General features: G+C 40.6%; 1 protein-coding gene across 3 annotated transcripts in view; it reads right to left on the minus strand.

Annotated features, from left to right (window-relative positions):
- The window catches only part of MPPED2 (metallophosphoesterase domain containing 2), a 175,924-nt gene that overhangs the window by 125,975 nt on the left and 35,302 nt on the right, over nucleotides 1–14,647 (minus strand). For all 3 annotated transcript variants that reach the window (XM_003993124.6, XM_019812217.3, XR_006586487.1), the window contains exon 3: nucleotides 767–948. In XM_003993124.6, coding sequence (XP_003993173.1) covers nucleotides 767–948 — 182 coding nt within the window. The remainder of the gene's footprint in view (nucleotides 1–766; nucleotides 949–14,647) is intronic.

The raw sequence follows: 14,647 nt of genomic DNA on the forward strand, positions 1-14,647 counted from the left end.
GAGATTCTAAAATCTCAGAACCCCTGCCTTCTTTCCCTCACCTAAGAGGATCCTTTAAAAGATGTGTCATCTAATCTAGCTATGAATAACTCCATGATTGCCTTGCAATGCTAATATTTGGCAACTGCCTGACCCAGGAGCCAATATTTTTCCATAACCTCGACCTGCGGGTGCCCATACAGGAGCCACAAAGTTGCCATTATCCTTTTCTCGGTGTATATAGGATTTCAAGTTTGGGGAGCTTTACAGCAGGACAGCTTATCTTTTCAGGAGTTTTAGGACACCCTCTAGTTCCCTTGGGAAAGTTGCTCCCAAGCAGTACTGGACCCTCCCTTCATATAAGGACTTTCACATCCTTCTTCATTTCTTAGAAATGCTCTCTTACTAGTAGGTCATCTGTACATCTTTGCTCATAATATCTGGGAAAGATTGCAGAGCCAATGAATTAAAAATATGATTCTAGGTCTCATGTGTGCCAATGAATGCCCTCATTAAAGCAGCATGAGTGAGATGAGATGGGTTTCAAAGCTTTCCGTCCCTTTGCCCCAGAGCCGCTGAGGCCAGGCACTGAAAGGATGCACAGTAAAATTAAATATCTAAAAATTCATCTTTAATTAACAGAATTGGATTAAAGCTAGACACCACCGCATATCATACGAGAAATGGCTGAGCTGGCTTCCAAGTGCTCTAATTCAATTAGGACGCAGTGAGTGACACTCGGACGGGAAAGGTTAATTGGGGGCGCCAGAACGCAATCATTCCTTACCTAACCAGTCATTAAACTTCTTAACCTCTGAGGGCAGTCCCAGCTCGGTGAAATCGCCTGTGTGGAGAAGGATGTCCCCATAAGGCATCTGGATACCATCTGTTCTGGAGTGTGTGTCTGAGATGCAGACAAACCGCGTGTGGCCCGCTGGTTTTGGAGTGTCATATGGGATGGGGTCGACCCTAAAGTAGACATAACAGATCCCATAACAGTTAAATATATTAGAACCCTTGTAATTGTCATTGCACATACATATCGATTGTTATCCGTGAACACGCCCAGACAAACTGATGCAAAGGCAGAAGGGCCCGTTGTAACAAGGGAGACTTTGGGGTGCAAAGGAGAAAGCATCACCCATCTACAACTCCACTGAGCAAATTCGAAAAGGCTTACTTACCTGGTAGGAGAATTAAAAGGAAACGATATCCTACATGTAGGATCAGAAATAACCCAGGAAACTGGCAGAGTGATGAATGGGGAAGTTTAGGGATATTGAACCCCAACTGGGGAAGCAAAATTATGCTATTTTCTCTCATCATGCTCCAATTGATCCCACTCCTCATTAAGAAATGGATAACTACATTTATTCCTTCTTAAACATGCATAACTTAAGCAATGAACCAATTTAGGAAGAACACTCAGCACATGCTTTGCCAACTGAGATGTGGAAAGATCTAGATAGTGCTTATATTTAATTTCCTTTCCACAACCATTCAACACCTGTATCTTCTTGTTTTTGCTAAGTGATTCACAAATCAAACCGTGGGGAGAGAAGGTGATGTCAAAAATGGCAGGACTGAAAAGAAAAACATCGACTGTTGAAAGAACTTTGTCAAGCTCCTTCTTTACCACCATGAATTATCTGCATTCCCAGTGATACCTTAGATCACTTGCAAGACTCCCAATGCCTTGGGCAAAGATTCTATTCAGTACAAATAGTAAGCCTTTTAATGGGTGTGTATAGATCTACATATACATTAATATATGTATAGTTTTAGAGACCTAAGCACTGTGAAATTACACTAGGGCATAAGAATCAAAAGGCAAAATGATCAACCCGAAGCAAAGAAAATGAAACAGAACAGTCTCATTTAATTGAGTGTAACAAAGTGTGCTAAATAAACTTGGTAAAAGAAATGCAAATCTGGCTCTTCAAGCATACAGTTTTAATTATTTAAGGGGTTTGTAGCAGAGTTAAGGATGCTTTAACTATATTAACTCTACACTGACAGCTTCCTTTAATTTCTCTGTAGGAATGTACACTTATTTTGGATTATGGGTGAAAAGAAGCAGTTATAAAGGCAAAGAGAAGGTCACAAGAGAGGCAAATATGCAATGCGGAGATTAGAGTGTGAAACATTAAATAAGGAACAATATTTCATGTCACAGCCCCGCCCATGATCGTTAACATGCAGCAGGGAACACGCTGAAAGCTCAACACAAGATTCCCTATATGTGTTGCCTCTACAGGCTTTGTTTAATTTTTCTTTCTTTTTTCCCCTTTTTTAAAAGAAATGATCTGGTTTAACAATGGCAATTTTAGTGAGGAGAATAAAGACATCAATACACAACCTGGACAGTCTTGGTGGCGTTTCTTTAATAGTTAATCTTTTAACGTAATTTTCTCTTTGTCACAGAAGAAGGAAAAGAAGGAAGAAAAAAAGAGCAAGAAGAGAGAAGGGGGTGGGGGATTGTGAACTGGTTAATGCAGCGGGTCTAATTGGAAACCCAAAAAGAAAGTTTAACTTCTGCAAAAAATTAATGAATTTTTCCTGTAAAGGTTAGAAATTAATAATGCTATTACCATGGAGAATATTCACTAATCCACTGAGATCTCATGAGTAACCTGGAAACCCTTCTGATGATATGCAGTGTTGACTTTTTTTATATATATAAAAACGTTTGGTGTCTTCCCTTCCATTACACAGACTCTATTACACTCAGTCTGAGCGGTTCCAGTCTCATCAATATCTCCTGTCTTCTACAAGTAGTTTCCCTGGAGAATGTATGCCTGTTCTCTGAAGCAGAATGCAAGTGAAAAGTTAAAGTGATAGGTAATACTCTCTTCCCACGTCAAGCGTTAAGATCCTCACTGGAACGGGACCACGCACATTTCAACATTTGGATGAAAATTAAATAAATATCAGCCACTGGGCTTGTAAATATATGAATAAATTCAAATATATATATATATATATACCCACACACATATATATGTGTGTGGGTATATATATATATATATATATATACCCACACACACACGTATCTACATAAATACATCTTTATTTTCCAGTTCTCATCCTAAGGCTAACCTATAGACACAGTCCCTATTTCTTCTTTTCCATAACTCAGCTAAGCTACAGGTACAGCTACTACATCAAAATCCTTTACTAATCCATCAGAATTTATCAGACAGACATACCTTATAGTTATCATTTTCAATTTACTAAACAGAAAGTAGTACAGATATAACCCCCTCACTGTGAGCAGGCCCCTATTCTCTGACTTCTTCTCAGTGTTAAGAAGCAAATCAACACTTGGTACATAATCTGTTTCCCATCTTAATTCTATACTAGGCAATAACTTTCTTCTGAGCCTACTGATTGGACCACCTGTCAATTTCTAAGTGGCTTCCACTTCCTTCCCCACCTTCCCACCTCCTCCAGAGAAACATTCAAATGTCCAACAGAATTGACAAGAAAGGGAAAAGGGGGAAAATGTGTCTTCCTAGCTTTGAGCTGAAATAAAATGAATCAGAAGTACATAGGAAGGCACAGAGAAGGCTCACCCATCAATATCACCAATTTGATATCACCAAAGAGAATTAGGTAGACGTTGAAGACAGTTATGGAGGATTGATTCAAGGGAGAGGCTTGGGGAAGGGGGAGGTATAAAGAGGCAAATGCAAAATTTATATACATCCTCTGACCCAGAGACACTGATGTCCTTTGTTACCTACAGGATTCCAAACAAGGCAAGAGATGGTTTCAGGAGACAAGACAGCACAGCATGTCAGAGCCATGCTGAAAGATAACATGACAACTATCACCTGGGGGGGGGGGGGGAGGGGGTCATAGGAAGGAAGACATTTCCACTCAAAGACATTCTGAGTTGAAAATAAGATGTCTAGTAGAGTAGGCAAGTTGCAGCAGATATAATTAAAGTTGAGACAACCCTCGGGACACTACTATTTCCAAATTGGGCATTTGGTAAATGCTTTGAAAATAAAAGTCAAGGCCATCAAATATTTTCACTATAAAAGTATATCTAAGGGAGACCATGACTACCATTAGAAGATCTACCTGTTCACATGGTGTGAAGACCCTCAGACTACATTTTCCCTCTTAGTTAACTTTTACTGCTTACTGTTTATGCTGCTGACTTCTCAAATGATTGAACATTTCCCCTAAGGCATCATGTCAAGTAGCCTAGCACATGAGTATCTTACCAAGGCAATCTAACCCCCAGAGCCAGATTCAAATATCACAGTGAGACTTGCACGTACATTTGAGTGCACCCCGGGGAAAACAAGAGGACATGGGAAGATGAGAAGAAAACACAGCATCGCAAAATCCCAGAGCCAGACAAAACCTTAGCGGCATTGGGTTCAATGCTGTATACGAAGCTTGGATTCCTTCTACACCATCTGCCCTGCCTAACTGACACAAGTTTTCTTCCTAAGGTTTTCAGAGAAGGAGAGCTCCTGGGTTGCCTCCTCTCCCCCCAGGACCCCTATTCTTGTTTTTCGATACTTCTACTTGGCGAAAAAGTTTCTCATCCAGGGTCTGCACCTCTGCAAGCGCACAAAAAGCTGAGCCCGGTCCTAAGAGACTTGGCCCAGAGCCTGAAAACTAACAATGTCGGCTGAGTTATTCGCTTCTGGCGAGTCATTTCATTCTTTGGGGCTTCATTTTTTTTTCTTCCCTCATCTGTAAAATGGGAATAATAACAGCCTAATCTGCTGTGTTGCTGTGAGGATATAAATTGTCAAGTACCGGGTCTGGCACATGGCACATGTTCAGGAAGTAAAGAAGGAGAATGACACGAGTGAAGCATGCTTGACTGTCTGGCTTTGAATCTCACTCCAGATTTATGAATGGCATGACACCAAACAAGGGGCTAAACTGCTGTCTCGGTTTCCTCCCCAACAAAAGTTATAAAAATAGCACCTGTCCCAGGGGATTGCTGTGAGGGTAAAGAGGCATCATGTACTCAAAGCATTCAGAATAGTCTGACACACAGCAGACACTCAGTAAGTGGGTACGGTTTTGTGTTTTTGTTTTTTACGAAGTACTAATATTTTTGCTACTATTCGTAGCAGCAGCATCTTTTAGCTTCTCTGGCCTCCATGTCTTCTGTTACAAGGAGGGAACAGCTACTACACAGGAACTCCCTGAGCTAAAGGAGGTCACATACACAACACCTGGCACATACCCCACAGTCAATAAACACATTTATTTCCTTCCTGTTACTTTCTTCTTTAATCTCAATCTTCTGCGTTTGAAATACCAGGGAATAAGGGCGCCTGGGTGGCTCAGTCGGTTGAGCATCCAACTCTGGATTTTGGCTAAGTTCATGATCCAGGGTTGTAGGATCAGGCCGTGCATCAGGCTCCATGCTGAACGCTGATCGTGGAGGTTGCCTGAGATTCTCTCGCTCTCTTCCTCTGCCCTTCCCCCTCCCCTCTCTATAAAATGAAATAATAAATAAAATAAAATAAAATAAAATAAAATAAAATAAAATACCAGAGAATAAGAATCCAGTCCCCTTTTCCCTTTGACGGTTCCTCAAATATTTGAAGACAAGTATCATAACTCCCTAATATCTTCTCTACTCTAACTGAGGAGCCCTGGTTTCTCCAATGTTCCCTTGTGTGATAAGATTTCTGGTACCTTCAGAATCCTACTGGTCTCCTCCTCAATAGGATCTGATTGGTCTGAGCTCCTCCCTGTGCAGTGGCCAAATTCGTGGGCCTGTGAATTCATGAGCCAGTGAGCTGTGTATCAAAGATCTGTGTCGTTAGTGGTGATGGAGAGACAACACTGCTGGGCACACTGGTGGTCTTTCTGAGAGGAGGTATCGTCAAAACGTTTTCTATTTCAGTCTCCAACTTTTGTGCCAGGCCTCACTTGTTCTTGAAGCTTGACTGTCAAATGCTTATATATCTCATTGCATATTCAAACAAATAAACCATTCTCATTTAGTTAGTCTTGACACATTACAGTTTTTTGCCCATAAAAATATGGTAATATTACTGCTTCCACTATGGGATACTTTTCCGACAATATCTGTTATTTTTCCCAATAACAAATTCGTACAGTGTTGTAAGCTCCATTGATAGATCTTCATAAAAGCTGTTATCATGTCATTTGTTATGACATGAATTTCATCTTTAGACCATGTGTGCAGTAAAAGCCTTGTGTACACAATTAGCCTATAATTCAGTGTGAGAATAGAATATTACCCTTACAAAGCATTTTAACAGGAATCAAATGTATTTACCATCCCCATATTCCACTTGAAGATGTTGTTTATGCATTCCACTGACTCGATCTTTAAAGTTTTCCAATGGAATACTAAAGCTTTCATTTTTTGCCCAGAAAATTCAGGTGGCAGGAAAGCTAAAGTTATATGTGAGACGTTACACCATCCACCCTGATACACTTTAGCCAACACTAAAGATATGCGAAACCTGCCAGCAAAACAATGAAATCTAAATACCAGGTGTAGGGGCACCGAGGTGGCTCAGTTGGTTAAGTGTCCAACTTCGGCTCAGGTCTTGATCTCCCGTTCATGAGTTCAAACCCCACAGCGGGCTCTGGGCTGACAGCTCAGAGCCTGGAGCCTGCCTCCGATTCTGTATCTCCCTCTCTCTCTCTGCCCCTCCCTGCTCACATTCTGTCTCTCTCTCTAAAATAAAATAAACATTCAAAATAAGTCAATAAATACCAAGTGTAAGTTATTAGAATCACAAAATTTTATATTGGAAAAGACTTTGGAGATTGTCCAATCCACTGTTACACTTCTTTGAATATCTTCTTCATGGTCTGCCTTACTCATGTATGCCCCCACTTAGTTTCTATGATGCATTTTACCCTTCATATACATTTTTTTAAAGTACTGCCCTAAACAATATCATTTATGAACTCATAACTTAGATATTCTGGTTTTATTTTCCAACTACACATTAAAACAAATAGAGAACTACTACAATTTAAAGGTTTGTCCACTCTAAACAACTAGAACTGAGATTTCTTAAGTTCCAGTTTCTCTTTCCATCCACTTAATTGTGGAAGCTTAGAAAGATGCTGGCATTTGGAGAATAAAAAAAGATAAAAATTACAAAATCCTAGCAAATCACCTAAACTCTGGTACCATTAAGATCCAGAGAGTCTGGGGGCACCTGGGTGGCTCACTCAATTAAGTGCACACTTCAGTTCAGGTCATGATCTCATGGTAGGTGAGTTTGAGCCCCACTTTGTGTGAACTCGAGCCCCACTCCAGGCTCCTCACTCTCTCTCTTTCTCTCTCTGCACCTCCTAGGATTCCTTCTCTCTCTCTCTACCCCTTGCTCACTCAGGCTCACTCTCTCTCTCTCAAAAGTAAATACATAAATAAATAATATACATATATACATATCTAGAGAGTCTGCTCAAAATTATTACAATTCACTATTGAAACTATCCAAGTTTTAGTGCCGTGTATATTGACCCCTTAATTCTCATGTTAACTTATCCAGTCAAACTGAATCTCTTAAAAGCTCAAAAAAAAAAAAAATCTGCCTATTGCACTACATTGGGGAAGTGAGTAATGTAAAAGCTTGATTTTTTTTAAATACCGATAGAAATTAAAAGTATTCCTCATTCTCAGGTACATCAAGTGACATGAGCAAACTGATTGCCAATGTTTCCTAACACAGGTCTCTTTAAACAGACTACATTAGCTGACAGATAAGTCTCATTTTTTGTGGGGCTTTTTTTGTTTGTTTGTTTTTAAAAAGCCCTGTTTGTGGAGTCCAGGAGCTCCTGCACTTCTACCCATTGGTCATCACTTAGTCATGTGACCCTGGGCAAATCACTTCTCTTGTAGCCTCTTCCTCAAGTGTGAAAAGAGGGGCAAGACCCAATGACCACCACCACTACCACAACTCTCCCCCCCCCACCCACATGATTAGCTGCAAGGTTTGTACGCCACTATTTAAGGCTTCAGAAGTAATTCAATCTCTTAAGTAGCTTAAGCATGTCCTTTCTCTTTGCAATTTTCTTCTCTGCTTTCCCAGACAATGCAAAGATAAACACAGTCCAGACCCATCCAAATATAATCCGAATTAGCGGGGCTTTATATGGAAAGAGAAGCGAAACCACAGTGTAGGACTGCAGACGGGGCTTCCCGGGGTATCTAGTGTAAAAGAGAACAAAGCCAGAATTCTGTTACCACAACAAAACAAAAATTAAGGGGTATGTGATTTAACTGAGTTGCGTCAGAAATGGGGCTGTTCTCATTTCTCTGAAACTAGGAGCTGGTGAAATTCTCCTAGTTTAGCCATCATGCCCGGGAACAGTAACGGTGCTGAAACACAGTAAGTAAGCATAACAGAACCAGATGTATAAATATATTCACATTTGTAGCAAGGGCACTGCTTTCCTTTAACTGCTGAACTGCTGTATCAACACTGTTCTATCACCGACTAATTATAGCTAACAAAGCCCACTGCACAAAGTATGTCTCGTCTATTTTTTCCTGGTACAGAAGTACAGTGCCGACATTCAATGAATATTAAGTGGAAACGATTTAATTCTTTGAGCACTGCATCTGATATGAATTCATGGTCTTTCTACCAGTGCCATTCTAGGTGTTTTCATGCCCATCCGGGTAGCAATGGTCTGAGCCACTGACGCCTCTTGGCTGGCATATTGTTGGGTCGTAAATATCTCACTGGAGATGTACTATCTAGAGTTAAATGTTTCCCTCTCCCCTAACCTACCAACGAAGTTAATCGGCTTACAGTTCTGGGTAGTGGCCTTGCATCTGAGAAAAGAAGGCACGTGACACTGAACTGAGTGTCCGCTATTTCACACATTCAGTCAGGCATTTGGTGAACAACCATTACTCAGGCATCTACCTGTGTGCCAGGTAGCATGATAGGTTCGGGAAAAACAAAGAAGCAAGAAGGATGGCTTCTTCAAGGATTCTGCAGTTGGTCCCTCCATTCATCTATTCACCAAACGCTTATTGGCATGCCTGGTTTCTGCTCATTGAGTCATTTCACAACATTTAAACAGGTGACTTTCACAACCGTGTGCAAGGTGTTATAATCAAGGCTGCGTGAGGTGCTGTGGAGTAAAGGAGAAAATGACTGGCACTGCTTGTGGGCTAGGATGAAGGACAGGGCATTACAGTGGGCAAAGGACACACGGTAGTATGTCAATCTCAAATGCCCGGGACAATCCATCTTCAGCTCAGAAAGAAGCAGAAGAGTGGCCTGAAGCTGGAACTTGAATTGGGATTACAACAAGCATAGACTTAGCAGGTCAGGCAGAAAGGAAGGGCTGTCCAGGCAACAGGAGGCACAGTGTGGAAGTACTCAGCATGAGTAGGGATCTCAGAGTAAAGAGCGGTGGCTGGAATAGTCACCGGGACAGTGAGCAGTGTAAGGTTTGAAAGGCTTTGGGCTTGGAAGCTAGATCACGGACAGAAAGACAGGTGGTGGGGCCTGAACCAGCCCTGAAGGCCATGGAAAACATCCTCCTCCCTCACCCACTGAGAGGTGTAGGGGGCCACAAAGAAAGCAGGCTTTTAGGAAAACTGAGGCTCTGTGCAGGACGTGAGAGGAGGTGGGGGCAGGGGAATGGAAAGATGGAAAGATAGAAAGGAGAGGGTATGAAACAATAGCAGTAGAAATCTGACGATGATATTAAAATGGAAGCCATCATGAGCATACTGCAAATGAGAGTCAGAGAAGTCGCCACAAATGAACCACAATATGCTACACTATTAAGTCTCCTGTGGTTCCATCCTGTCCACACTTTTATCATTGATCTGGAGCTATGGACTGAATTTTGTGTCCTCCCCTAAAATTCATATGCTGAATCCCTAATCCCTGATGTGGTAGTACTAGGTATATGGAGCATCTGGGAGACAATTAGGTCATGAATCGGACTAGTGGCCTCATAAAAAGAGATAGAAGAAAGATGACATCTCTCTCAGCCATGTGAGGACAGCGCAAGAGTGTAGCCATCTACAATGCCTTTCACATGACTGTTTTCATTTAATCCTTGTGGCAGGTAGGCACCATCTTTCTCCCATTTTACAAAGAGGAAACTGAGACTCAGAAAGATGAAGCAATTTGGCAAAGGCACAGGGCCAGTAGGTGGCTCTGCCCCAAGCAGACTGCTCAGTGTCTCTGTCCTTCTGCCATCCTCCCAGCTATACAACCTTCTCTTACAGAACACAACACACCCAGATGTAAGAGCAGATTGTCCTAAAATGGAGCACACAGATTATTTTTTAATCAATAATTACAATCACAACTTCCAGAACAAAATGTGGGTCATTTTCAAATACTGGTCTGAAAACACTTCATCTGACTCAGTCCAGGAGAAAGAACCTTAAGGGACATCGAAAACACATGCATTTAATTTTTTAAATGTTGGAGGAGATATTCCTGAGGAGGTGTTGTGTTTAATTGACTAAACAAGATCTTTTTAATTAAAACTCTGCGAAAGAAAAACAAATTCTACTGTCTTTCTCTACCTTTCCAACTCCGGAAAGCCAAGCTGTAAAGATGTAAAGCAAGGCTTAACATCTCACAAGTGGTTGTTAATGGATTCATTGTTTAGTTAATTGTGCTGAACAGAAGTGCAGGTAGCTTCATATTTGCACGGATAATAGGTCTTCTTTAAAGTGTGTGGCCAGTTCAGTTGGGTTTTAATGATCTGTAATTTTTTTCTTTCCCAACTTTGGGTTGGGTTGATTGATTGATTTTCAAAAAATCAGTCATGCCTAAGGCAAAAAGACCATTTTTGCTACATTTGGGACATCTTGTTAGTACGTTTCAAAACAGATGCTTGTTTGTAAGGCTACTTAACATGATGCCAACATTTAACAACCTTTCAAAGTTAATCCAATACAATAATTTTCATACTCAATACATACTACTCTAGGGCTTGTTTCGTAATAAAAAGAACTATTTTACCTTACATCTGTATCCCTTTCTGAAATAGCTAGTCCATAATTCAACCATAAAAATTACATAGTTCCCACACAGCAGAAGAACCCAAGGAGAACCTTTTCCCCTTCTGGGCATGAATACTTATTACCTTGGTAGAGTACGGTATAGTTTACATTTCCTCATGATTATCACAAGGTTGGTGTATACAAGGTACAGATCAGGTGGGTGACGTGACCATGATCACCCAGCTAGTATCTGGTTGAAAAGACAATCAAATCTAGGTCTGACTGTAATTCCAGGGGTCACTTTACTTTGAACAATAACAAAGGGAAATACCCTCCATCGTGTTGTAACTTCTAATTACCGCTGGCCAAACTCTGCCCAGATTTCTCTGTTGAATGATGCTGGCAAAGTCTACCAACAGGTAGGACTAGAGATTATTCCTCCACCCCAAGCTTTTGAATGAGACATTTTATTCATTTAGTCCACAGGTCGGCAAGCTACAGTCCATTTGCAAAATAAAGTCCAATGCATGTTTCTATAAAGAAAGTTTTACTGTAACTCAGCTACATTCATTTGCTTAAATATTATCTATGGCCACTTTCATGCTACAACAGCAGAGTTTCATAATTGTGACACATGCCATATGGCCTGCGGAGTCTCAAATATTTATGATCTGGAACTTTACAGATAAAAGTTTGCCCACTCCTGATTCTGTCACTGAACAAACGTTAGTAAGCAACAACTATATGTTAGACACTACATTACTAATATCTAACATTTAGCAGTATCTATTATATGCCAGAGGCTTTCCCTATATTTCTATATTATTTCCTATATTATTACATTCAATTCTCTCAAGACCTCTGCATAATGTATATGTGTGCATGTGTACACACACATGCATGTGCTTTTCTTGCATACTCCAAATTTTACTAAAGATCCCACATTAAGCTTGGGACTCTCGATTTGGAACCTGTCTAAATCCTGAGCCCTTTGCTATGCAATACTGCTTCTCAGAGGTGACTTTGGAATAAGCGTCCTTCCAGTGAAATGCCGAAGCCCCTAGGCATTATCTGATCCCACAGGGAGAAATGCCTTAGCCTTTGGGCTATTATATAACTTCCTAACTTGTAGATAAATGAAAGCAATGCAAATAACTCTTATCTACAGATGCAAATAAGTTCTGCCCAGTGGAAGTTCAATCGACTCCCCCTCTAGTTTTGAATCCATTTGTAAATTCTTGTCAACGTTCTTTTATTCCATACAAATTTGTGGTTCTCCTGCGAACCTATTACAACAAATTTCCTGGTACCCTCATTTATTAGTGAGTTGAATCAAAATTTTAATGTGTTCGTTTTATATCTGTATGAATCAGGGTTTTGAGAAATTATCCTTTAACAGGGGTTACGAAGATGCCATTTTTACCATCTTGAATCTCACAGTTTTGTTTGGATTACATACCAAACTGTAATCAATATGACCATAAATTTTATATACCTAAAAAGGGATGGGAGGAGGGAGAATAAGAGAGAACACAGAGATTAAGAGGTCACTTCGAGGGTCGTTTATGTTACGGAAAGCATCAGCAAGACTTAGATTTGGACCATGGTTCTGCCTGTGCTTACCTTTACTAAGCATATTACTGACCTCCTATAAGCCTCAGTAATCTCATCTGTAAACTGGGGATGATGCTGATTAAATAGCTATTGCTTATAAAGGGAGTGGCACATATTAAGTGCTCAATAAGTGTTAACCACCATTATTGAGATTCTTCTCTGAGAAATATTGAAGAAATTAGTTCCATTTAGAGATGGGAAGGTCTTCACAAAGCGGGTATATTTGATCCGGGTCTTGAAGGGATAGTAGGAGTTCACCAAGCAGAAAGCTAGAGTAATGTCATTTGACATAAAAGGGACAGTGTTTGTTTGTTTGTTTGTTTGTTTTTAAACTGAAAGGTATGAGGGTGGGGAAGGTAAGTGAGACAGCCAAATTTACAAGAAGGCAATTACCAGGTAGACACTAAATTTATAAGGTGACCTGAGTTCTCCTAAAGTTGTTAAAGCTGCTACCTCCCTACTTCACAGTTGTGTACAGACAGCTAAAGCCAGGTAGGAATGCAATATGAAGATACCAATTTTCACAAAATCCAGAGACCAAATCATCATGACTACAGGTATGACTACTCACAGGTTCAAGGACCCATCAGGAACAAGGTATAAGATCGCATTTTATAGAGGACAACTTTGTAACAGCTTTCATTCAGCACAAACTCTCCCCCTCTCTTTTTTCTCTGTCTCCCTTTCTCTCTCTCATTCTGTCTTTCATATACCCGTAAAAATAACACACAAATCCAATTACACTCTGTTCTTACCTTGGCCAGACCCTATTTCTTCCCGTGCCTTATTCTATGTCATTTCTACATGAAATCACCCTGTTTTATCAAATCGGGGACTTTCCTGGATACTTTGGATGAGAATAAATTTCAGATTAATTCCCAGTTCTGAGTCAATATTTGCTAAAAGTTTACTAGAAAGTCTTCATCCACCATGTTTGCATAATTCTGTTTGCTCCTTTTCAGTCCTGCATACACCCATTTGAATGAGGAACTGTAAAGGGCCTGTTGTTATCTGACCTGCACACTCTGCAAAGGGCCCACAGGTCTGCTAAGACTCAGGCATGTCAGCTATCTCTTTCTGCTAGAGCAATGATGGGTAAGATGAAAAGGAGGAGGTTAGAAATACTTTAGGTTTGGGCAGGAAAATAACTTCCTCAAAAAGCCTTTTCCTTTAAAAAAAAAATACCACAAAAATGTTACAGGTACTCCCTGCGTCCTACTATCAGATATCATCCCGCCCCCAGTCTCCAGAGGTTCTGCTGTGTGATTGTTTCAAGCTCTCTTCTTCGTGAAGAGGTGAACACGTGACCACTGCCATCCATAAAGGCTGAAGTGAGTGTACTTAGCTAAAGGGCATTGCAATAATTTTTCTCTTCCACGTGAGAAAGTTAGCCTTGAAAATTCTCTGGCTCAGTGCCTGTTTTTAAATCATCTTTTAGGGAGGGGTGGCCAAGGGGACACGTTAAGTTTGAACCAGTCTCCTTCTCACTCCCAAATCAACAGCTCTTTAAAATAACAACAATAATAACGATAATGATAATAGTAAGACGGTAGCCCCTATCAAGCCTTCAGATTTGCTTTCAAGGCAGAAGACAATGCTGAAGACCGAATATTTTAATAGGGAATGCCTCCAAATACTCCTTGCAGGAAAGCAGTCCCGGCAGATGGATTAAACTTGATTAGCATAGGGGCTGGCGCTGTTCTGCACAGACAACATGATTTCTATTGGAATCTAGGGTGAATGGGAGCCTGAGAAAGTCACTGAAAAGATATGTAACCCCCAACTACAAATCAACTTCTGATTCCAAAGAAATTACGGTGTCTTTCCCCAACCCAGGCTGTAGCATGTCACTGTGTGAGGAAACATGGTGAGAATCATGAACCCATTTCAATAAATGCAGCAGCAGGGCTAGACTATCATTTCTTTTTGTCCTGACTCTTAAATGTTTGTTTGCTACAGGACGCATGGTTGGGCAGTATTCCCACTATGACCTTGCAGAGGGATGGGAGAATAGCCAGGAATTCTTAAAAAAAATTTTTTTAACGTTTTATTTATTTTTGAGAGAGACACCATGCGTGAGCAAGCTGGGGA

This window comes from Felis catus, chromosome D1, assembly GCF_018350175.1.
Source record: "Felis catus isolate Fca126 chromosome D1, F.catus_Fca126_mat1.0, whole genome shotgun sequence".
NCBI lineage: Eukaryota > Metazoa > Chordata > Mammalia > Carnivora > Felidae > Felis > Felis catus.